Source organism: Diplotaxodon limnothrissa, linkage group LG7, assembly GCF_057381915.1.
Source record: "Diplotaxodon limnothrissa isolate DT_005_m linkage group LG7, D_limnothrissa_male_GT1.1, whole genome shotgun sequence".
Taxonomy (NCBI): Eukaryota; Metazoa; Chordata; class Actinopteri; order Cichliformes; family Cichlidae; genus Diplotaxodon; species Diplotaxodon limnothrissa.
Window position 1 is genome coordinate 51,499,047 of NC_140602.1, and position 23,529 is coordinate 51,522,575.

At 38.7% G+C, this 23,529-nt stretch overlaps 2 protein-coding genes across 2 annotated transcripts; both read right to left on the reverse strand.

Moving 5' to 3' along the window:
- Nucleotides 1–368: 368 nt before the first annotated feature.
- On the reverse strand, nucleotides 369–10,602 carry pstpip2 (proline-serine-threonine phosphatase interacting protein 2). Its single transcript, XM_085358380.1, has 14 exons — nucleotides 10,533–10,602; nucleotides 9,646–9,746; nucleotides 7,968–8,042; nucleotides 6,193–6,227; nucleotides 5,978–6,084; nucleotides 5,831–5,893; nucleotides 5,125–5,223; nucleotides 4,380–4,425; nucleotides 4,009–4,088; nucleotides 3,828–3,926; nucleotides 2,805–2,901; nucleotides 2,618–2,702; nucleotides 1,431–1,468; nucleotides 369–499 (listed from the first exon to the last, which is right to left on the reverse strand). Exons 1-14 carry the CDS (start codon nucleotides 10,566–10,568, stop codon nucleotides 444–446), a joined length of 1,017 nt encoding a protein of 338 aa, XP_085214506.1. The 5' UTR covers nucleotides 10,569–10,602; the 3' UTR covers nucleotides 369–443.
- Nucleotides 10,603–17,473: 6,871 nt separating this feature from the next.
- LOC146629154 (Golgi phosphoprotein 3-like) lies at nucleotides 17,474–22,831 on the reverse strand. Its single transcript, XM_085359888.1, has 5 exons — nucleotides 22,437–22,831; nucleotides 21,818–21,949; nucleotides 21,450–21,564; nucleotides 20,681–20,841; nucleotides 17,474–19,911 (listed from the first exon to the last, which is right to left on the reverse strand). The coding sequence occupies exons 1-5, from the start codon at nucleotides 22,644–22,646 to the stop codon at nucleotides 19,648–19,650; spliced, it is 882 nt and encodes a 293-aa protein (XP_085216014.1). The 5' UTR covers nucleotides 22,647–22,831; the 3' UTR covers nucleotides 17,474–19,647.
- Between the last annotated feature and the right edge of the window lie 698 nt (nucleotides 22,832–23,529).

Consider the following 23,529-nt stretch of genomic DNA (forward strand, 5'->3'; position numbering starts at 1 on the left):
GATCTTATTGTGTTTGAAATATGAATAGACTATTTTTTTTTAAATAACTAAAAGTAAAATGTGACGCAGTCATGTAGAAGAAAGAACCTTGCGTGACACCAACACATTAAAAGGCTGTCTGTCAGCACAATGAGCCCCTACATTAATACAGGAATTCGACAATACAGCTGTAGATGTTTATCACTAACGTACTGCAAAAGCATCACCATTTAAGTCTGTTCTACTTTTAAAAACAGAATCAAGTACTCCAAAATAAAATGTTCACTATTACTTAAACCTAAAACTCTATGTGCATTTATGACACACGTTTTCCTCTTTGGTATGACCTTCTTTTTACAGGAAATCATAAAAGAGGAAGTGAGGAGAAGTACAAAGTAACCCTGAGGTTTGACACAAAGAACAGTCCACAGTGTGTGCAGTAATGCCTCCTGCAGATATGTGTGCTAGTACTGGATAACACTGTAGCCTGCGTCCTCCACTGTTGAGTAGTGCGAATCATCTGCAATAAAAGCAAACATTAAAAAACATTTAACGTTTAAGTGTAAAAAGCAGAAGCATGGATCAAAGGAAATACACAAATATTCAGTTTCAAACATTCACAAATACATAAAATGCAAATAGAACATGTTTGGAAGATACCTGTATGATTTCCTGGTTATTATGACCTACAGTTTTCTGTGTGGAAGCTACACAACAACACAAGGTCAAAGTTCTAATTTCAGTGCTGACTGAGCATGCTCTACTCAAAGTAAAATGTGACTGGAATGCAGGCTTGGCCCTACATTTACGCCACACTAAAGCAGATGTCTTAACTGGCTGGTTTGGCACTTTGATGTAAAAGCTGTGGCCTGTGAAGCTGTTGTGCTGCCCGATGAACACTTCAGCAGGTAAACTGTGCCCACAATGTGACCACATTTAGGTATTCCAAAACAAAAACCCTAAAGATTCACTATGCAGGCCTCAATTTTTAGGAATGTAGATGTTGTCGAGACAACCGACTGTGTGCTTAATAAAACAAGACCTTTCATTGGGCTTTTAACTATTTAAAAAAAAATATATATTATGCTTGTAAAAATGACTGATGGTGCAATTTTCATTATTTCCCCAGGAACTCAGTACAACTGGCAACAGTTTGGAAAACTGTTTAACAATTTCTGAATGCTTGCTTGGACTCCAATTTCTGTGACTGTATGCTCTAAATTTAAGTTTGGCTGTGATCACACAAAAAGAACAACATTCGATAATTTTATATTAAATATTTGTTGACTGGAGCTTGGAGTACTTTCAGTAACTGAAACAAATCAATGTACATAGGCTCACATGATGAGTGAACCTGGGACCTTTGGGGTCTCTGGACAGTAGATAATTTTGAGGGTTGGTAGTCTACTTTGATAGTGCACTGTATTTAAATACAAATAAAGCAAACATACCATTATTGTTCTGTGTTGGCAGAGGTAATGGTCCCCTCCTGCAAAGTGAATATGAGCAAAAAAAGCAAAGAATCAGAGGTGTCCCAACAATGCTCTGCACATGTAGAAAAACAGGTTTCAGCGTGAGAGAGATAATTATTTGATCCCCTGCTGAATTTGTATGTTTGCTCACTTCCAAAGAAATGAAAAGTTTCTCATTTTTATGGAGAGATGCAGAATATCAACCAAAAAGCCAAAACCCCCCACTGTGTGTCAATGTGGCATACAGATTACAACCAAGCAACCAACTAATCAGTCAACTACAGATAATCCTGATCTCAACTACTTATGAGAATCAGTTTTATTCCATTCCAATCTCCCCACCACCATGACCAAGACCAAAGATCTGCCAAAGGACATCAGGGACAAGACTGTAGACCTGCACAAGGCTGGAATGGGCTACAAGACCAACAGCAAGCAGCTTAGTGAGTCGCCCTCGCTCTGAAACTCCATCCAAGATCTTGCCTCATGGGGTGAGGATGATGACGAGCAAGGTGGTGGATCGGCCCAAAACTACGTGGGAGAAGCTTGTTAACGATCTGAAGGCAATCACCAAGAAAACCACTAGTTACACACTACGCTGTAATGATTGAGATCTTACAGTGCAAAGTCTCCCTGTTGGAGAAGACGCATGTAGAGGCCTGTCCCGGTGAACATCTAAATGATTCAGAGATGGCTTGGGGAGAAATGACCCAGGGAACACCATCCCCACAGTCAAGCACTGATGTAGAAACATGCTTTGAGGCTGTTTTCCTGCTTAGGGTACACAATGACTTCACCTCATTGAGGAGCCAATGAATGTGACCATGTACCGAAAAACCTTGGACAAGAAGGCTGTGGATGGATTCCAGCGTGACAGTGACCATAAACTTAAGGCCATAAAGAGGTAACCACCTCAATCCTACAGAAAATCTTTGGAGGAAGCTGAAGCTTTGAGCTGCTTTAGATTTAGATTTAGAGAGTGATGACCAACTACAAGAAACGTCTCCACTAAGTCATGTTTGCCTGTTGATAATGTGTCTCTCTCCATTAAAGTTACTACCACAAATTTTAAGTGAGCAAACAAATTCAGCAGAGGATCACAGAATTATTTCCCATGCTGTTAGGAGGCAGGCGGCACCCTTTGCTGGAATCCTTCTCTTTCATACCTGTTGACTGGTGGAGGCATTCGAAAGGATGGTGCTCCAGTTGGAGATCTCTGACCACTATAGAAGTTCTCATACACAACCGGAACTGTTAGAGAGGAAGATGGAAATTGGTGACATTTTGGTAACTCATGAGACTGTGCTGTTAGATAAGAAGCTCTTTAAATACAGTGCTGTCGTTGAGTCCTACCTGGTGGTTTATCACCAGTCTGTCTGAGGTTTACAAAGTGTTCAATATCTTCCTGGATGTCACACTGCTCTAGTGACTTCCTCACTTCCTCATAGAGCTATGCGAACATGCAAAAAAAGACAGTAAAACAAGCTCAGAGTCCAAGCAACTCACAACAAAGATATAAATATATGAAGTTGCCCAAGAACCTTAAACCGCAAATAACTGTGTTTTTTACACATACAGAGAGCAGAACATGGTATAAAATGCAAAACGGACTGTATAAATATAATGTGTTAAATGTCTGTGCTTATGCAGATACTAAGATTAGCGTATCTGTATAAGCAGATAACGGATTATGTCATGTCTTTTACAACAAGGAAGAAATAAGTACATATTGAGTCATTTTAATGGTTAAATTTAAGTAGTCCAGCTGTGATACTAAAGTGCAGCCTAAATTTGGGGTATTTTGGAGTATAAATACTGCTTAAGTGCTGGCGGCTTGTTCAGGGTGTTCCGTCTCTCGCCCTATAATAGCTGGAATACGCTCCAGTGATCCTGAATTGGATAAGTCCAAGAGAATGGACTGACGGATGGATGGATGGATAGATAGGTCATTTAGTGTTGGATAATTTCTTGTAAATTTTGCGGAAATTCAATCAATATTTTTCCATACATTGGAAGATGTATATTGTATTATACATCAGTGGATTAATCTTGCCAAACTTCCAGGTTACAGGAAAGGAGTCACTGCTTTCCTGTACAATCCTTTTGAAAGAAAAGGAGTGTCGAGAACAAAACAAAATTCCCCCCTTTCTTGGGTCATATTATAATGTGTGACCAAGTAGTACAGCTGAAAACAGTTGTTGGAGGTTCATAAAACCAGTGGGCTAAAGCCAAGACAGCGAAGTCACAAGCTGTAGAATCAAAAAAATGAGACGCTAAAGTGGCCTTATGACCAACCTCCCTGATATTTCCCACCATTCGACCCGCTCTTTATATAAAAATACTGATTATAGTGATCGTGGCAACTGGAAACTTTACCTCGTCACTGGTCACACATTGCTGGGATAACTGGTTGAGGTGAGTCCAGACTGTGTTTCTCAGAAAGTTGATCCGCTCCACTGACTGCTTCTCAAACATCTAAGGGGCCAACAAAAACAAAATCACTCGGCCCATTTCCATAATGTGTGCTTTTGTTAGAACTTGAAGGTTGTTGTCTCACCTCACAGGCTTTGATATGCTCCTTTATCCAGTCATCTCTAATCTTTCCCAGTGTAGTGATATTCTGCTGGTATAACCTGTCTGTAAATTGAAGACAGTATAAAAAGTATAAATGAGCAAACTCAGCGCATTAACTGAGAATATTTAAGCCACGTTCGGCTATGCTTCCAGTTATGTGAGGCTATACACTGGCACTATAGTGTAATGCTAAACTTAATCTCTCCATGCCAGCATGGTCACTATGAAGATGTTGCCATATTGAAGTTAAGCACACAGGGGTGACGTGACCAAGATGCTAGCATCATCACAGTGTGTGTGAATGGGTTACCGAAAGGCTAAGTCATTCCGTCCTGCTGTTGTTTGCTTTCTTACCTGCTTCTTCTGCGTTCTGTTTTGCCTGCTGTGCTTTTGCGTAGAGCTGAAACATGACAATAAAAGGAGGAATGAGATATTAAAAATGAGAAAAGCCCTCTACTGAAGGTCATACAGACATTATTCCTGTTTTTTTTGTACCAATGAGCTGATATAATAAACAGAAGTCTGAGGGTCAGAACCAGTAAGGGTATCTTTTTCTCACTAAACACTATTGTTTCATTTGCAACCATGTGTTCATCAGTCTGCATCTTCCTTGTTAAGTACTGAGGCTTTCTGAAGTACAGTTATATGTTTTGCTGACACCTTAAAAATGGGCATTAACAACAACACCTCTAAAACGGAAATAAGCACTCCAGTGGTAAATGGTTGGGACTTACACGGCTCTTTTCTACCCTGAAGGCTCAAGGCGTTTATTTACCACAAGCCACAACTACCCCCTCCCACTCACACATAGATTGCTTTATTGTACTCTGTTTCACACACAGACTTTTACTCCAATTGATGTCTCAGCGACTCAAAAAATAATAAAGCCTCTTGAAATTGTGACCAGTGATTTAAATAAGTGAAAGTCATAGCAGCAAATACAAGTACATATATATGTGTAAGAGTTCAAAGAGATTTCAAGGTTCAAAGTCCAAAACTGGGGCCAATAAATGATATAATGCCTTTAGCATTTATCCCTTCATTCATTTATATCACATTAGATACTGATCAGTGCAGGTGACTGCTGTTGTCACAGTACCTTTTCCATGTGCTTGGTGTTGTTGGTGTTGGTGTTTCGGTTCACGTTCTGATCCGCTTCTTCTTTGTCTCGACACTTCTGGTCATAAGTCTTCTTTGACTTGAGACAAAACCACAGTAGGTACTTTAATAGTGTATTTTGACACTTTGATGAAAAAAAAGAAATTCCCCAAATATATAAATAAAGTCAGTCTATAGAGACCATGTCTTTTGGTGCCACCATCTGATTTCTATTGTCACAGAGATGACAAGCACTTCTACTTTTGGAAAAGATTTTAATGGTTTTAAATGCTGCCCTGCTCCTCACTTCCCAGACTGGTAAACACAACTTCCCCCACCAAAGAGGAAGAACAGCAAAAGGATAAGAGCGGCATTTTCACAACACAATTGAAACTCATCTTACGTGACTCACCAATGGGAGATCTGCTTGGGGCCACATTGTTTAAATACTTCTGGTTTTCATTTTACTAAACACGGGACAGAACACGAGCTTAGGACTGCAGCTTTTGAACCTTAAAATTTGAATAAAGAAGTGTTTTTGACTTTGGTTTTGCAGACCAATCACCGCAGCTACTTCATGTGACTGAATCCACGAACTAATTATATCAAGCTATTGTTTTTGTTATCACAACTAAAAGAAGCAAAAATGTTCTTGCAGAAAAGTCATCAGTCCTGGTTGGTCTTTGAAGATTTTTATTTTTACTTACATCCATTGTCTTCTTGTACTGTGAGGACCTCTGTTTGTGGAGAGCATCCATTTGTTGTTCTACCTAAAATGACAAAGTTCAGCATCATCATTAATATATTACCTGAATGCATTCAACATCTCAGTGAATTGCAATGTGAATAAAAACCTTTTTCCTAGCTTCTTTCTGCTTTTCTTTGAAGTCTTCCAGTTTCTTGGCCTCCTCCCTCATGTTTTGGGCAAGTTGTAAATGTGACAGACTCACTTGTTCAGTCTCTGCAGGGCGAAAGCATACTTCAGATTGCAGTCATCATAGATTTTATAGTCAAGGATTAGGGTAATTAAGGAATCAGGCATGATTAAGGTAAGAAAAAAAGTGCTTACGTAATTTCAACATGTCCAGGGATCTCTTTAATGTGCTGAAAAAGCAGAAGAAGACATTATTCTGCACATTGAATTTTTGGTGTTGGAGCTTGCAAATACAAATCATGCATCCTGGACTATGATCAATGGTTTATCAAATATGGCATTCCTCAAGGATCCATTTTAGGACCTCTTCTTTTCTCATTATGCATGTCACCCTGTGGCTCTAGCTTTGATAAAAACAATATTCACTTTTACATAGATGATACTAGCTACCTGACACACTTGACAGCCCAATGAAGAACCTCGGTGGTACTTAGAAACACTCATCCACAGCTCTATCATGTCTTGTGTAGAAAACACTGCAACTCTGAGTTTCTCAAGTTAACATAAAGATAAAACAGCAGTCCTGTTTTAATTCAGTTGACAGTACAATTGAATTGATTCTGAAATACAGGATTTATTTAAATATTCTTTATTCATTTTTAAAGCCCTCTGTGGATCAGCTTCACAATATATCACAAATGTCTTTATACCTCTAGGTCTTTGAGGTCCTCCTAAAGACAACCTGCTCTTTTCTATTATTACTTTTGTTTTAAACATGCCATGCAAATAAAATAAACTTGATGTGGCTAATCTAAATGTATGCGTGTCTGTCCAATGCACCCACATAGTCTATTGGTGCATCTTGCAAGCAGAGATGTAGCATTTAGCATACCATCTTCTTGTCCAAATATAGTTACGTTTGACTCCAAAAAAGAAGAAGAAGAACTAAATAAGCTATGCACAGGATTTAAAATATCACAATCTATGGTGCAAACAAGCAAGCAAACCTGAGAAAATAAAATGTTCACATTTTAAAAGAGGAAGGAAAAGTCTTGTGGAGGTTTTCTAAAAGAATTACTAAGTTTAATGAATTACTTTTAAATACATAATACATGTAATTTGATACCAGTCGTAGTTTGTGATATGACTGGTCTTAAAATAGTCTTATGAATTGTGTATTCTGTCTAAAAAGTTATAATTTGTTATTTTTCACTTGCCAAATAAGAATAACATTTTTCTCTATACAGTTCTTCCTTTTCACCCCCTAAAGTGAAACTGGCTGGCAGGCCTCTGAATCAGCGACATCTTTACTATTTTAATTATAGAAATGTGAGTCAGACAGTTCTGTCTGACTCTTAAAAAAACAACACCAATTCATTTGTCTAGAATAAATCAACTGAAATGCTGTAAATAACTATCAGAACAATGAAAGTACAACCTGACAGCACATCGATTCTGTCTCGTTCTAACTGATCTCAAGGTTGTTGTAAAAACATGGATGAAAAATGCCTTTAATGCAGTTCAAGTAAGTCCTTTGATAGGACATCTTTAAAAGATGAGTCTATCAATAATGCACTATGATTTCAAGAAGTAAATTATGTAGCTAAGTCGTTCCTTCCTATAATGAGTGCGAGCACTCATTAAACAGGAACTAGGCTTGCTAATAAAAGATCGTGGTAGTGGTGTCATATAAAATCTGACTACATCAACATTAAGAACCAAACTGTCAATTTTACAGAAGTTCAAACTTAATTTCGAAATTCAACTTGTGAAACAGACTGAGAACAACAACAAGAACCTTTGGTGACTAGACTCATTGTTTTCTTTGACCTTACTTTCTGCACTACACTTGAGTCCAGACTACAAGGTACTGTGTCAGTACTGCAGAAACCTACTCATGCATTAGAAGGGGTGAGGCTTCCTGTAAATACAGCACATAATAACAGCATATCAACACAGAGGTCGCTTACTTCATCTCACTGTGTCCACACACCTTCTTGGACAAACTAAGGAGTTCTTTGGCATACTTCTCTTCAACTGATGCCCTGAAAGAAACAACCAATTGAGAGTGAGGGCAGCGTAAAAGCATACATGCAAAGATTCGGCCAACAAACAGAGCAGTCTGCCGGCCAACAGACTGTATATGAATTTACATGCAAAACCCATACTAGACATCTCTGAAAGGTAATGCTTAATCACAAATTTATATTTATACATCCCTTAGGCTTCACTATCAGTATTTTTCAGAAGTTATAAATTTCCATATTAAATTATTAACTGATACAAAAAAGACAGGACAACATTTACATGTGTGGTGTTATAATTGGAGTCTGTTCTTTCCCTGAAGAGTTTTGACAGGCACATTTAAGCAATGTTGGAGAAGTAAATGGAAAATAATTAATCAATTCTAATATGCATTATACAATGATAAATATTAAAAAACATACATATAAATATACAACTGAATACAGTTTTACTATACAAATGCATGACAATGCTATAGTGCTGACCGCTTACAATTTGTTTAATTTGCTAAGCAATGCTAATAGGAGACTTAAAGTAAAATGCAACGCTAACACATCTCAAATATAATTACACAACAACAGATCAAGATATAGTTAAGGAGGGCGGGCTGTCGTGGCTGCTCTTTGGTGTCCTGAAGAATTTGCTTTTGCATAACTGAAAGCTGAAAGAATTCGATTGTTGCCGCCGTTTCCCACAAAACACCTCACTCTGACCGTGTTTCCTTACTCTACTTTTATTTTGGTAAATCTTCCCACAAATATTTTTTAAACCACTGCGGTTTAAAAATGGTGAGTCCCAAATTAGGAAACGTCCAGTTGTGTTGTGGCATAATATCCTCCTTTTTTCATAGCATTAACCTCACTAGGTCACGTTTCTGACTACACACTGGACTTTTATATGTGTGGGGTGTTTTTGTTTTTTTGCTGTGTGCATGTGTGTGTGGGAGAGCACGGACAGATTAATTATTATAAGAGGAATTAATGATTAGATGTGAAAGGTTATACGTCTCTATTATAAAACCTGATGCGTCACATCATTCCAGTGCGCAGAATTAACCTTGGAGTATTTTTAGAAAGCAGAATTGTACTACTTTTCTGGCATTTAATCATATAACCGCAGTAGTGCCCTTTGCACAAATTACAAGACGGTAGGACGTGTTTGTGTTTCCTCTTTGTTAAGACAACAATGCAAGTCACAATAATCCTCACTAATCAAAAACTCATGCCATAACCTCTCTAAAGTTCCTCAAAAGCTTTTACACTGACTATATAATTCATAATCAAAATATGTATTCATCTGATTTTGTTTTAGATTATAGCAACAAAAATTTACTTTATTAGGCAACTTTATTCGTTGTATTCCAGTACTGTCCTTAATCTCAAAATGCTGTCCTCCTCCACTACACTTGTCGTTCTCAGAGTTTATTTTCTTTTCACTCTCTTTATCATAATTGCATGCCTGCAGCCAAAACGTGCACTACATCTATCTATCTTGCAGTCAGTTATACATCGCTGGCAACAACTGGCCTGTAAATGTAAAGCTTGAACACAGTTTTGCAGACTTCGGTTAGAGCCAAACATCCCATCAGTTGTGCATTATTACATATAAGGATGACGACATTACCTGGCTTTCATAAAATCCTCCACCTCCTTGCATGTCCTCTTGCCATCATTGAGATACTGAATGATGGCATCATACCCGACAGTGGAGGTCAGGTCCGAGTTCTGTCAGCAAGATGCACAGACAGTATTACAGCAGACAGTTTTACAGCAAAACACATATCCTAAAAGAAACAGAGAGCTGTACCTCTGCTACCTCTTCTCCCACACCCAGGTCTTAACTGTACGACAGCCAGACTGGCTAAACTTGTTTAAACATCCCTACAGACATAAACGAGCACTGTAGCTTCAGAATAATTGACTCTGAGTTTAATTAATGTTTGGGACTAGGCATCTCTGTAATTTAGTTAAGGTGAGGGCAACAGCTTGTAATCAACTTGCCAGACTTTTTATTGGTTTAAAATACACCATATCAGGCCGTATTTAGACAATGCAAAAAATCCTGTAGTGAAATTTAACTACACATATTTGCTTATGTTGCGTAGAAGCAAAGTTATTGGTACTCTCAGTATTTCCACTCTAATCTGCTGGATTATGAAGTTTACTCTTTACTCCACTAAAGGAAATGACATTTACACTATTTACACTGCAGAGAGAGAAACGTGATCTGATAAAATATCGGTCTGGTTACACGTGAATGCTTATCAAAAACTCCCCAGCAGTTCATGTCAACTGTTTTTAATAGCTTAGTTTTGATGCTCCTGTTTCCATACTATTTTACAAACGTTAGATCCCTCAACAGGATTCCCGTTTCTAATAATTATTACAATACAAAAATACAATTTTTTTAATTAAACCATCTGAAGCTGAATCAAAAAATAAAATGTTTCTAATTCCAATCACGACTTCATAGAAAGACAAACAAACAAAAAGGACAAGAAAAAAACTCACCCAGAAGAAATCCTTAAAATGAAGGTTCTTCATCATGTAAATGGAGCAGGGAACAGACAGGTGCTTTATCGCAAACACACACTGACCATGTAAGAGAAAGAGCCGACTGTCAGGCAGCTACACGAAGCCCGTCAAAGTGGCGCACGCGCACTCACGTGACAACTGGAGCGCCAAAAACCTCTTGCGCTGAGCTTGATTTTTGCCGCCATCTGATGGCTGATGGGCGTACTTACAGTGTTTACAGATGGTATACACTGGTCCGATGATAGAGAATAATAATAATAATAATAATAATAATAATAATAATAATAATAATGAGAAGAAGAAGAAGAACAACAACAAGAAAATACAACATGATTTAAGTAGTTGATTTGAGGGGGTTTATCCCTAACAACAAATAAAACAAAAGTAGTACACTGTAAGACAACATGAAATCCTAATTTGTAACGTAATCGGTAAATAGAGCTGTTAAATAAACACAATGTAGACAAACAGGAAAACCTTGCAGTACTGTAATACCAGCAGTAGCACAGTAATGGATTAACTGTCCATGAACCTGTCGCTGCTAAAGATCAAAAATAGCCCATGTTAATGAACAACCTCTTCAGCTTCATGGACAATTCATCATTGTCCCAAGGTGCAGGACTGAACCATCCCTTTAGATCCTTTATCTCGGTGGCTATTACACTGTGTAACTCCTAAATAACCAGAAACCAGATAGGAAATCATATTTATGATTTTATTTTATTTCATTGGTTTTATCTGTGTCGTGGTTTTTGTAGCTGGGCTTTATTCTGTTCTTGTGTCTTGTGCACATTAAAGGCACAAGAGTTCTTATCATTCTACATGTGCATGTGGAGTATAGGACGGGCCATCAGGCAAAAAGGACAAATATCCTCACCGTTTAAAAAGAAAGGAAAAAAAAGAACTAATTATTTATCATTATTATCTGCCCATCACAAGGTGGCGTATTCACTTTGTTTCGTACAACTAACAGTCAACAACCAGAGGAACTTCAGTTATTAATTAATTTCATTTAATAAGTTAATCAGTTAGCTGAGTTGGCTTTAGTTTTACTTTTCAAAGGTTGTAAGGGTGCACTGATCATACGTAATTATATTAACTGTAGCGACACACAACTCTCGTTTATCATTTTCTTTTTAAACTACGTTGTACTTCAGGTCACGGACAGCAGAGGGCAACATTCGCTTTTACGCAGATGCAGTTACTTTTTTTTTTTTTTTTTTAAATAAATGAACTTTACTGAACAAACAATGAATATACAACATGCAAATAGATTAATTATACAAAAGAACAGAACATGAACACACAAAACCAGGGGTAAAAAATGTTTTTATATGAATACACGCAAAAATTCACATATACAGTATGTATCACAGCTGCAGTTACTGTTTACTTTGCACCAAGTCAGAACAGGTGGGTGAGCCTCTCCTCTTTCTATCTGAATACCTCTGAATATGTGACGATAGTAACTGAAGCAGACTTTACTGAAGTGTTTACACGAGTCTCAGTAAACGAGCTATGACGTCCTATTCTCATAAATTTTAAAACATGCCACTTCAGATTTTCCCCATCACATATATGCATACCTTTAGGTAAAGTCACATTTCCTAAGAATTTTTACATTAAATGATCTGAATTTACTTCAACCCAGATGGCATGAATGGCTTATTTAAAGAACAGCTTGACTATTAATGTCACATCTGTGTACTCTTCTTTTGTCAGTATTTACACAAACAAAGGTCAAAGCCTGTCAACTCCCTTTTTTGTTCACACAAGCTACCTGCTCCCATCACAAATAACACAAGCACCGACTTCAAACCTACCCGTGAAAGCCCCAAAAAGCCAATGTGTTTTCCAATTTATTTATTTATTTACTTCCACCAAAGCAACGTCATTCACACACACCCCAACCATGAAGTGGAACATTAATGGGGTGATTTCCTCTCAGAGATGTTGCACAACAACAAAAAATTTCATACAAAAGGTCACAAGACTGCACAAGAGAGAAACCATGATAAGCCTGTTGATTTACATTCAAAACATATACCTTAAGGACACGGCAATAAAAGGCCAGTATATTTAACAATGCTGTTATCAGCAGCAGCGACACACCTGCTGTAACCATGTCACTTCTGAGCTCTGTGGACAACTAGCAGCATGTGTGAAATGTGCAGTGGTGCCACTTAGAGTTCCCCCATTTAAGTATGTTTACAGTAATAGTAGTGTAGTACAATAATAGTAGCGGTACAGTAATTAAAATATAAAGACATTTTCCATCTAACGTTTAAAATTGCTTTATTGCCATACAAGTATTATATATAGAGACATAAAAAATATACATAGAATTATACAAGTGTATACAAACTATATTACTATACTAATACATGCCTGTTTCTGCTATAAGCAGTGACATTAAAATGATGTGATGCTTTTAGGTGATTTTAGCCTGTTTTTAGGTAGCACGAGGACATTTTAATATATCATGTATAATTCGGCTTTTAATTCACCATAAATATATCGTACATAATTTTTCACTCTCTATATGTTTTTTTTTAATGCAGAAATGTAATTTAAAATTTGCTCTTAATCTAAATTTGCTCTTAATTACATGACCATTTAAAGGGAGGCCCACCATGTGTTTGGCAGCCACTTGGCTAAACTGCTGACTTATACTTAGCTGAAACTTCATTAGTTGCCTTCAGTGTGGCTTTATTGATTATTTGTGGCATAGAGGCTGGAAGCAGGATTAGAAGATTGGTACACTGTGGTCATCGAGACTCAGGCCAGGCAACAGTTTTCGAATATTCTGCTGTCTAATCATGGCAAGCCACTGGGAGTTGAGGCCGAAATTTCCTCTTTTGCTTTAAGCTGAGTGGATATTTTCTGTTTTTCTTACTAAAACTCCAGAGATGGTGGCGTGTGGGGAAATCCAAGTAGATCAACAGTGTCTGAAATTTCTTGGCCAGCCCGTCAGACACCAACAACCACGTCACGTTTAAAGTCACTTTAACTTTCTTCCTTACTCTGATACTCGCTTTGACCTTTCACAGGCAGTCTTGACCTTGTCTGCATGCGTAAATGCATGGTATTAACAGACCCAAGATGCCACATACATTAAACATTTATATTGTGGCACTTTCAATAATCTAAATTTCTTAATCTTAAAGTTTAGACTCAGTTCTCAAAAGTAAATACTTTTTCCTTAAATAAAGAAATAATACTGCAACTCTCTAAGCGTCGGTGGTCAGGTGATACGACTATCGTACTTCCCATTTAGTACGAAAGGAGAAGGTATGCCCAAACAAGTTCACGGTGCTTGTACTAAGCACAAATGCAAATAGTGCACTTTTAAGGAAGAAGCGCAATGCACATATCTTTGTCTTCCACGTCACCAAGTTTTTCATCACCGTCTAGTGTAAACAGGTCACGTGCCTGGTGTGTGTAACGTGATTAGAGTGGTGTTGGCCTTGTTTGTTTTTGCATTAATTCAGTCACGGAAACTTGCGTGACACCGGTTAATGCAAGGTTTTGATGTAAAAGAAACATTTTCTGCAGCTTGTTATTTTAAATATTCTGTGTTTGTGTTTATATAATACGTCCAATGATATCTGTCCTGTACATGGTGAAAAGAATACTGTTTCTAAATATCTAATCTTATCGGCCAGGTAGGACATAAAGTGTGGCTGTGAACTGTTGTCGTACAGTCTGTACTGTTTTCTTTATGGTTGGTTTGTGAGCTTTTTGCAGTCAACAAACTGGTCTGATGAAATGTTGCTTCGTGTGACACGGTGGAACTGGTTCAGATGTTGTTTTTCTTTCTATTTCATTTGGTTATGAGCTCAGACGCTCGTAAACAAAGTAGGAGGAGGAAGAAGTTGACTCGTGACCAACGGGGGATTTCTTTCTGAGCATGTGTGTGACGTATAGCATGCTTAAAAGGCAGTCTGGGCTATCAATAGGTCAAACCTGTTCCTGAACATCAAGTCTCAACACTGAAGAAGCAAAACGATCCCGTGAAGCGCTTCTCGTTTTCGGACTATTATCGTTGAGAAAATGGCCAGCAAAGGTGAATATATAAACCGATCTGATTGAGGAAGTTTTAGTTAAGCCCGATAGTTTACTAACAGATTGCGAGCAATCGACTGATATGATCTTACCGATGTCTTCTTCCCTCAGACAGACCCTCAGGAGCTGCTGCCGCTGTTGAACTCTGCGCACGCGAGCTTCGTAAAGCCGGTGATGAACTCTACTGGAAATACAAACTGCTGGAAATACTTATCAAGCACTACAAGACTGTCGCAAATGTCAAGTGAGACATGATGTGAGAGCTCATCAAGAGGAAGCGTGTACTGTAAATCTGACTGGCCGTGAGCCTAACATTAAAGACGGGTCTCATATATAGACTCATAACTGGTGGCAATATGGTAGCCGTAAGTGGGATGTACATATGTTTGTGGACACATCTTGCTGGAGTCGCTGGATTTGGACTGGCAGTGGACTCAAAAAGGAAGACGGGAGCTCTCCAGAGGAAAACTTGTGGGATGCTGTTGATCCGCTGATACAGATCGGTGACGAACTGGATCGAACAGGAGCTTCAGAATGGATGATATCTGCTAAAGATGATGATTGTCACATGTATATACACCGTATACTATCTGTGGACATTCATGCATGTTGGCTCTGTTATAGGTTAAGGTGTGACATTTAGACTAACTGACTTGGACCTAAAGGAAATGACACTTGTGAATCTATAAATTCTGTGAATCTACTTAAAATGCATTTAAAAAATGTCAGCATAAGTGGAAGTGTGTCATGAACAGTTCATTAAAAGATATACATTCAGTAAATGTATTACTTGGTCATGTGTAGTATCTGTTTGTATGGTGGCTATGACAGAAAGCAGTTTGTGAATGTAGTTAAGAATACAAACAATGCACATTTTTTATGATCAGAAAATGGTTAAAACTGAATTAGAAGGCTTACTGATGGTGGGTCTGTTATTAAATAGTATAAGTGTTGTGTTTTTAGTTACTTGAGACAGCTGGTGTCAGGTTCTGTAAGAGCAGCTGACGCCAAGCAAACTTATGACTAGATTAAAAAGGGTTTCTAACTCCACATCCACAGCTATTGTGCCTACAGCAGACATTCTGAATTGTGGTAGCAGGCATGAAAACAACGAGTGTAACACCAACTATCTAATTTCAGTGTTAGGCAGCAATCATGTGTCTCTCTGGGAACTAGTTCTGATCTAAGATTTAGGGGAAAAAACAAAACAAATTGGACATGATTATCTGCTTGCCAAGTGCTGCAAACCTAACTAATCTGGAAACATTAGGCGTTTAAAATCTTTTGGATTCCAAACATGTAGTCGTGGCTCATAAGGCTTTACAGGTGTTGGAGTACATCAGCAGGCAGCTGTCTTCCAGCCCAGGTTTAGGTCAAAGAGTAATGGATCTTGGCTGTACTTAACTGCAGACATTTTTAAAGAATTCATCCTGCTGGCATTCTTTCCGCCTTCAAATCTGTCTTATAACAATTTATTTACATGTCTAAGAACTAGCTGTATTTATATTTTTAACTTTACACAGCTCTGCTTTGCTGCTACCTCATTTTAAACTGAATTCCCACCAACAATGGATTCTGTTCATCTGGACGTAGTGTTTCCAGTGGACCAAGCGTACATCTTTCACCTTCTTACATCGCTGCCATTCCCCAACTCTCTGTGGATGGTACTCATAGCCATTGATCGATGGTCAGTGATCAATGGTGACGACAACTTGCATACTAACGATCATGAAACTGACCTCACAGGTCATTGTTGACTAGTGGTGATAGTTTCGGTCATCATGCAAATGTGCTGTTTGTAAGGCTGGGGAAACCTGCAGTCAGCTGACACTGAGGAAGTCACCTGGATGACTGAGGAAAACGCGACATCTACCTGAATGCAGAGAATTAACTTTTTGGGGTTTCCTTACCTGGATAATTGAGCATCTAGTAACACAATTAGGAAGGCCGGTGTTCTCCAACTTTGAGAATACGTTTGCTGTGAAATACATCGATCTGACAAAGTTCACATACACATTGTCAATATGGTACAAAATGGTGAAATTTCTGTTTAAAGCAGTGGTTCACAAACTTCTGGCCTCAAAGAAAGTTGACTACCCACTTATTAAAAAATTATATTTATTGTTAAAAATACAAACATAAAATGCATCCAAGTTTCATTGTATTTAAAGGTTAAATAGCTTCAGGGAACTCTTTGTGTGTGTGTGTGTTACTCTCCCCCCAATAAAACGATTCACCTTAGTTTCATTTCATGTTTTCACCTGCACATCCCAGAAATAATTTGCTTCCTGATAAGAGTTAGGCAAGAAGCCACTCCCATGTTTGTAATGGAAACTGTGTAGCTGAAGCGAAGAGTTCACAAAGAATGATAAGGTAACATGAGATCCCTGTAATCATTGCAACTGGAAGTTGCAAAAGAAGTTTAGTCTGATGGGAAATGCTGTCGCATACTATTTCTTGGTTGAGATCACTAAAAAACCCCAAACTGTTCCACAAAGGTAACAAATTGGCTCATGTTAGTTAATGAATTTCAGAGACTGATGTGTAGGCTTTTAAGTTAAAGAAAGAAACTGATCAACTTTCTGTCATAAATATAATTTCTACAACCTATTATCAATTATTTGTTACCTACTGATTATTAGAAGCACACTTCTACCACTGAAAACAAGTACCAACATTTTTTTCCCCTTTGATCACTGAACAAATCTTGCAAAGGTTTATATTCACTGAAGAGATTCATCTACCAACTAGTGCTAGAAGAATGCGAATCAGACGATGTACCTAAGGGATCAAAATCTTGATAAGAGCAAGCCCGTTTTTAACCATAAATTCTGAAAGAAAAACTGCAGCAAAACATTATAAATTCAGGCACTTAAAGGATCCTTAGTTTATTTTTTTGTGGTAATACAAAAAGCATACAGAATTATAGAGGATAGGAGAGATCCCTTTCACTGAATTCAATTAGACCGTACACATAAAATGATTAATAATTACATACAAGCCGTTTTCTCTGTAGCTACATCCACAAACATCCCAGCCCTCCACCGAGAACAAGCATGGTCTTGTTGCTGTAAACGTGTCTCAACAGTTCTTCATACCCACTGGTACTGTGCAGGTAGAAGAAAGGCAAAAATAAAACAGGCGATGTAACTTCATACACAGACCACATTGATCAGACGGTGTTTTTATAATCATAATTTTACAATGAAACAAGTTTTTCCCAGACCAAAGCGTGTTTGGAGTTAATTTCCTCTCCATTAGACGTTAAGATGTTTCAGTCATAAACAGGGATTTACCAAGACCCCATGTAACCTCCGCCATCATTTCCATGTATCAAACCATACAACATGCCCACAGGGGCCGATTAAACAGAACAAAAAGAGCATGTAATCATGAAATGACAATTAAGCTGAGATACATGGAAAGTCTTGACTTTCCATAACTACACAACACATTTTCTCACTTACCTCTAAAAGTAACAACTGGAATAAATCACATGATCATGTCAGGACGATTTCTTCAGAGGAAATGCAAACAGGTTATGCTTGTCGATTAGTCATGTGTGGAAACTCCTACACAAGACTTGCCTCTAACTTTCTGTTTTGTTTTTGGGTTGTTTTTTTTATACTAACTACGATGACAAAAGGAAATTCAACTAATATTTTTGTCAATTTTCAGGGAAATGAAAATATTGTTAAACCTAAATAGCACTTCTATGTCTACATACCACTAGTTTTAAGTGGGAAAATATGTTTTTGTAGTAACTAAAATAGCTAACCTGCTTGGCTAACAAATCCTTAATATGTATAAGTAAACACTAATGATCACAGTAAGTGTCACAGAGGGTTTTTTTAAATATCCAAATTCGACCACTACTCTTTTCCCCCTGCATCTTTACATCTCGATTCACATTTAGAAATATAAGTAGCAGGAGCATTTTTTTTTAAATCACCAAGGGAATTATTTATTTTGTTGTTTTTTTAATTTTTTATATTTATAGAGCTGGATTGAGATTTTTTGTTGTCGTTTTTTTCTCCTTTACCATAGTTTCTAAAGTTTATAATCATCAAATCCCTTTGTCACAAGTGGGTTACACAACCCGAGAAGACACCTATAAATACTAACCTACCTGCAGGGCTAGCAGCTGTGCAAAAAGTTAATTAATGGCAGGCTACTCCAAGCATCGATCAGCAACAGAAACAGAAACGGAAGACTAGCTGCGCTCTCTACACACAGAATGGACCCTTGAAAAACCAGTAAACTAATGAGAGCTTTGTTAGATTGCACATTTTAAATCTCTATAAGGGCCGAATGATCTCACACTTACTGGTGAAGGAACTGAACTTGTGTTTAGCCCCTCTTTCCCCCTCAAGAGGCATTGAGGGGAAAGGAGGAAAGAAAAATTAAAGCAAGGACAAAATGAATCTGACACAGTCAGGTAGTCTGTAATAATGGGAACCCAGAGATGCGTTCTTAACTCAAGTGGAAACGAACAGGTGGAAGCGGGAGACCTGCGAGAGCAGAAAGAGCGTTGCTCATCCTTTGTCCTCGCGTTAGCATGTGGCAGGGTATGGAGATCTTGAAGTGATGAAGAGATGACGTTTCCTCTGTGCTGAAGGGAAACTCGGCCCCAGTCAATATCTTCATATTCACCATGACTACTGTTGCCAGCTACTGTGCTCTCCGATGTCATCTAACGAATAGAAACCCACCTGTATGTAGTGTTGATGTTTGTATAAGTATATCCTTTGCAGTGGCAGATGATGTACCTCACTTGTGTGAAAGCAGCCAGTTGTTTCCATTTTAGAGAGTCATCTAGCCCGTCCCACTGTTAGCTTGGTGAAGCCCACCACCGATCAAGACTGTGTGTTAATATGGACTACCACCAAAATATCATCCAGAAGAGATGTCTAAACAAGCTCCCCAACCAAAACAGATTGTCTCATTAGAGTGAAGTCTGTCTCATTAAGTCCTTCAGCCAATTAAATAATACAGACCACCTTTCAGTCCAACCAATCAGGTGCTTTCATTTAGTAAAGGCGGCCACCACGGCCCACATTAGTTCATTGACATTGGGCTTAGCGCTCTCTTTCTCTGGCTCCAGCTCTAGCAGAGTGTGAACCCTCTTCATGGCGAGGTCGTACTGTTCGTCTTGGAGCGGGGCAAAGGCATTCTCAAGAACATCGGACGAGTGAGCCAGCAGAATCAGGGCCAGAACCCGCTTGTCCATGCGGTGGGGATCGTTGACCCACTTCTCCAAAACAGAGTCCTGGACCTTCTTGACAAGGCGCTGCAGGTAGTAACAGTAAATATTATAGAGTTTTATAGTTAGAATTAATGTGAATTAGATTCAATTAGATCATTACACTATTCAGGCTCTAACTCGGAATCTGTACCACACCATACCTTTATTATAAAGCACTTTAACATAAAACCAAAGTTCACACAGTTCTGCACGTATACAAATATCATAAACAACAAAATAAATAATTAAATAACTAAAATAAAAACTTTTTTTTTTTAAAGTCACATTTGTAGCTTCATGTTTAGCAAGACTTTAACCCCTTCAGCAGTCAGACAGGAAGTTTGCTTTAGCCTCTCGAGGCCGGAAACTAAACAGTTGGTTTTTTGCATAGAAGGTTATGTTACAGCTAACTAATAAGCATATATCGCTGCCAGACTTCTTGTCCTCCTATAGCTGCTTGTTTTAATGCTAGACCAAAATCAAGGTTGTTAACTATACAACCATGAAGTGAAAATGATTTGCCATCCAGTTAAAATATGAGAGAATATATAAGAGGGGAATATTACCCCTTTTGCACTAATACTTGTGCAGTTTGTCAACTCTACTTTAACTGAATCCAGTGAAGAAAAAAAAAGTGCAAATATAGGTCAAACCTCTATCAAATGAAGTTGAGGGTGTGACTAACATGCTCCTAAATAGCTGACAGTTCCCGCACGCAAACTAAAAAACACAAACCTCCCCCACTAATGATATGCAATGATGCTTGAATCAAAATTTTGATCATGATTGCAGAACAAAGTGAACATTTGCATACCTGTTTAATGGTACTGTTGGTAAGCGGATGCGTGGTCATATCAAAAAGCAAGAAGTTCTGCTTCTCTGTGGTGAGGACACCTTTCTCCACCAGGTTTTTGGCCAGACGTTCTCTGACATTTCGCAGCTGATAGTGCAGCTTGAGCGGATTCCAGGTCTCGCCTACGTGACAACATTGAGATGGGCTTTCAGACGCAACAAAATAAATGACGTGCATGCCGAGGTCATTTTTCCCCTTTAAGGTTCTTAGCTGAGAACAGGAGCCAAAAATGCTTCCTGTGTTGCTTTTATAAAGGATGCACCCATTGTTATATTTTGTTACATTTTGCAGACTGTGACAGTGCACAAAATGTAAATGTATTTTAATTAAAAATAAATGTTTAAAGTGTAATAAATCTTCATCATTACACAGTCTTTTGATATTTATCCATCTTGGAAAAGTTTTGGGACTACAGATAAACGCTAACTACTGCCATTGGTGAATGTCATCTCACACAACGAACACCAAGACTGACATCTACTGACAGATTGGTGCATCCCTAATTATCTACTGCATTTCCAACAATTGCCACTTGGGGCACTACAAGGTATTTTTAAAACAATTTTAAAAATCAATTAATCCTGCTACTGACAAATGTGACATTACATTGCACATAAGCAACCAGTACTCCTCCGCCCCAACATTTTAGACACCTATGTGACCGAAAAGGTGAAACAATAAGCAGATCACCACTAGGTTTGGCTAACAAATACAGCAGTCCTTAGCTCACCACTCAGTAGCTCTATCCAGCTCTGGACATTCTCTGGAGGCTGAGTTTCTTTAATGTGTTTCAAGGCCTCATCCAGCAGCACGTCTCCTGTTGGAGCATCTGACTTGCAGATCACCTTGCCAGAGAAAGGTAAACATTTTAATAATGATGGCTGCTGTCTGTGGAATTGTGATGTAGACACATCCTGTGTGAGGAGGAATTACATAGATAACTAGGTGTAAATCTCCCGACAAAAAAAATGCTTCCTTCTTCGTCAGAAGAAAAGCAAACAGTGTCAAGTGTCCACTACGTCAAAGCATTTAACCGGACAAACTGGTCCTTTTCCCCCCTACACACACGCACAAACATCGCAATATAATAGTTCTCACCTTTCTTGCCAGCAGGCTTTTCCTTCGCACACCGGACGCCTCCAGCTGTAACCTCCCTCTGAGAGCCAGCTCTACAAGCATACAACCTCGAAGGCCGGAAGAAATACAGTCGTTCCAGAAAGACGTGTAGCCCTAGGTGGAGAAAAAAACACACTCGCTAACTTAGCTGACGTGTTGGAAGGAGCTGAAGCAAAGCGAGATGAAAAGGAAAGCGGTGACTCGCTGGCGAGTTGTCAAGTGAACGCTTGGAGAAACCCGAGCTAAGAAGCTCAACAACCCTGATAATTGTTTTCACTCTCCACCACCCCCCATTTTTTTCTGTAACCTTACGAGCCAACAACAAAACGCAGCGCAAAACATTTCGATGCGCTTAAATACAAGCTACATGACATCTGCTAGCAAGCTTAGCAACGACACACTGTGAATCAATACACTTCCAGATGTGCTACATGAACACAGCATTCCGGGAAACTTTTAACTAGCGCTTTAATAAACCAGAGTTGGCTTTGTTGACAACCACGACTGGTGACGCACAGTAAACTCTAACATTAGTTAATGTCAAGTGTAGCGACTAAGTTACTAGCCAGCCTGCTAAGCTGGACTGCAAAACAGCGCTCACCTCTCGGTCCTTGAGGCCCAAGAGCAACACTTCCTCCATTAGCGTCAGTCTGGTCTCCTTTGAGTCCCCTTTGTCGTCGTCTTCCTCCTCCCCGCGGCGCACTTCGTCCTCCTCACCGCCGGACTCCTTCTCCTTTTCGGCGGCGGCGCTGCGAATGGCCTCGGTCCGCCGCTGGACGAGGCCCGATGTTCTCTGCGTGAGAGTACTCATAGCTGATGCCGAAAAACGATAAAATCCGAAGAAAGGCGCCGACTTCGACCAGCAAGAGAGCCACGCAGCATGTAACCTGAAGGTTAGAGGTGAAAATCGGAAAGCGGTGGACCGATCGAGCGAAGCCGACGGCTAACGTTCAGCTGGGCTCGAGATTCCTGCAGACTCTGCCCACTTCCGGATCCAACATGGTGGCAGGTGACGTAAAAACGTGGCCTGGAGTGATCCGCGGACGCCTCCGACCTCGTGCATACAACAGAGCACAGCGGGAAATATGTGCTACATAACCTCTGAGCTGCCCCATAAACTGATTACATTTAACGACAAAGGCTATGAATTATTCAGAGGAAATCTTGTTTTGTAGAGCCCTAATTTAAACAAAAACAATGGATGCTGAGTAAAGCGTTTTAGGAAGAAACTCAAAATACTTTAAAGATGCAAACAATTAGATAAAAATTTTAAAATGCCTGTCTTAATCATTACATTATTTAATCTCTGTAATGACGAGTAAAGGAAACCAAATAACACATGATAAAGGCGGGCTCAGTCTAGGAAAAAGTGTAAAAAATAGCCAGAGCTGGTCATCTATAAACTTTTACTGTATGAAGAATTAGCCTACTTCTATATTAGTGTTGTTGGTGGGGTTTAAAAATAAATAAATAAATAATGATATAAAAATTGGCATTTACGATCTATTCTCTTGTTATATACACTTAATTATTGCACCTTCAATAGATCACTTAAAAAGAATTCTGACCTGGGAACAATTATATATGCTTAAATTAAAGTTCTATTGTATATACTTAATTAATTCATCTATTTCTTTACTTATTACCACAGCTGAGGTGCTTTGATGAGTTAAATTATTTAAATATTTGATCAA

Coding starts and splice junctions, on each gene's coding strand:
- LOC146629154 (XM_085359888.1), bottom strand. CDS start 22,646: ATGAGTACTCTCACGCAGAGAACATCGGGCCTCGTCCAGCGGCGGACC. Junction 21,950..22,436: donor TGGGCCTCAAGGACCGAGAG/GTGAGCGCTGTT, acceptor TTCTCCACCTAG/GGCTACACGTCTTTCTGGAA. Junction 19,912..20,680: donor CCAACAGTACCATTAAACAG/GTATGCAAATGT, acceptor TACTACCTGCAG/CGCCTTGTCAAGAAGGTCCA.
- pstpip2 (XM_085358380.1), bottom strand. CDS start 10,568: ATGATGAAGAACCTTCATTTTAAGGATTTCTTCTGG. Junction 4,089..4,379: donor ACAGAACGCAGAAGAAGCAG/GTAAGAAAGCAA, acceptor TTCAATTTACAG/ACAGGTTATACCAGCAGAAT. Junction 1,469..2,617: donor ATGCCTCCACCAGTCAACAG/GTATGAAAGAGA, acceptor TTCACTTTGCAG/GAGGGGACCATTACCTCTGC.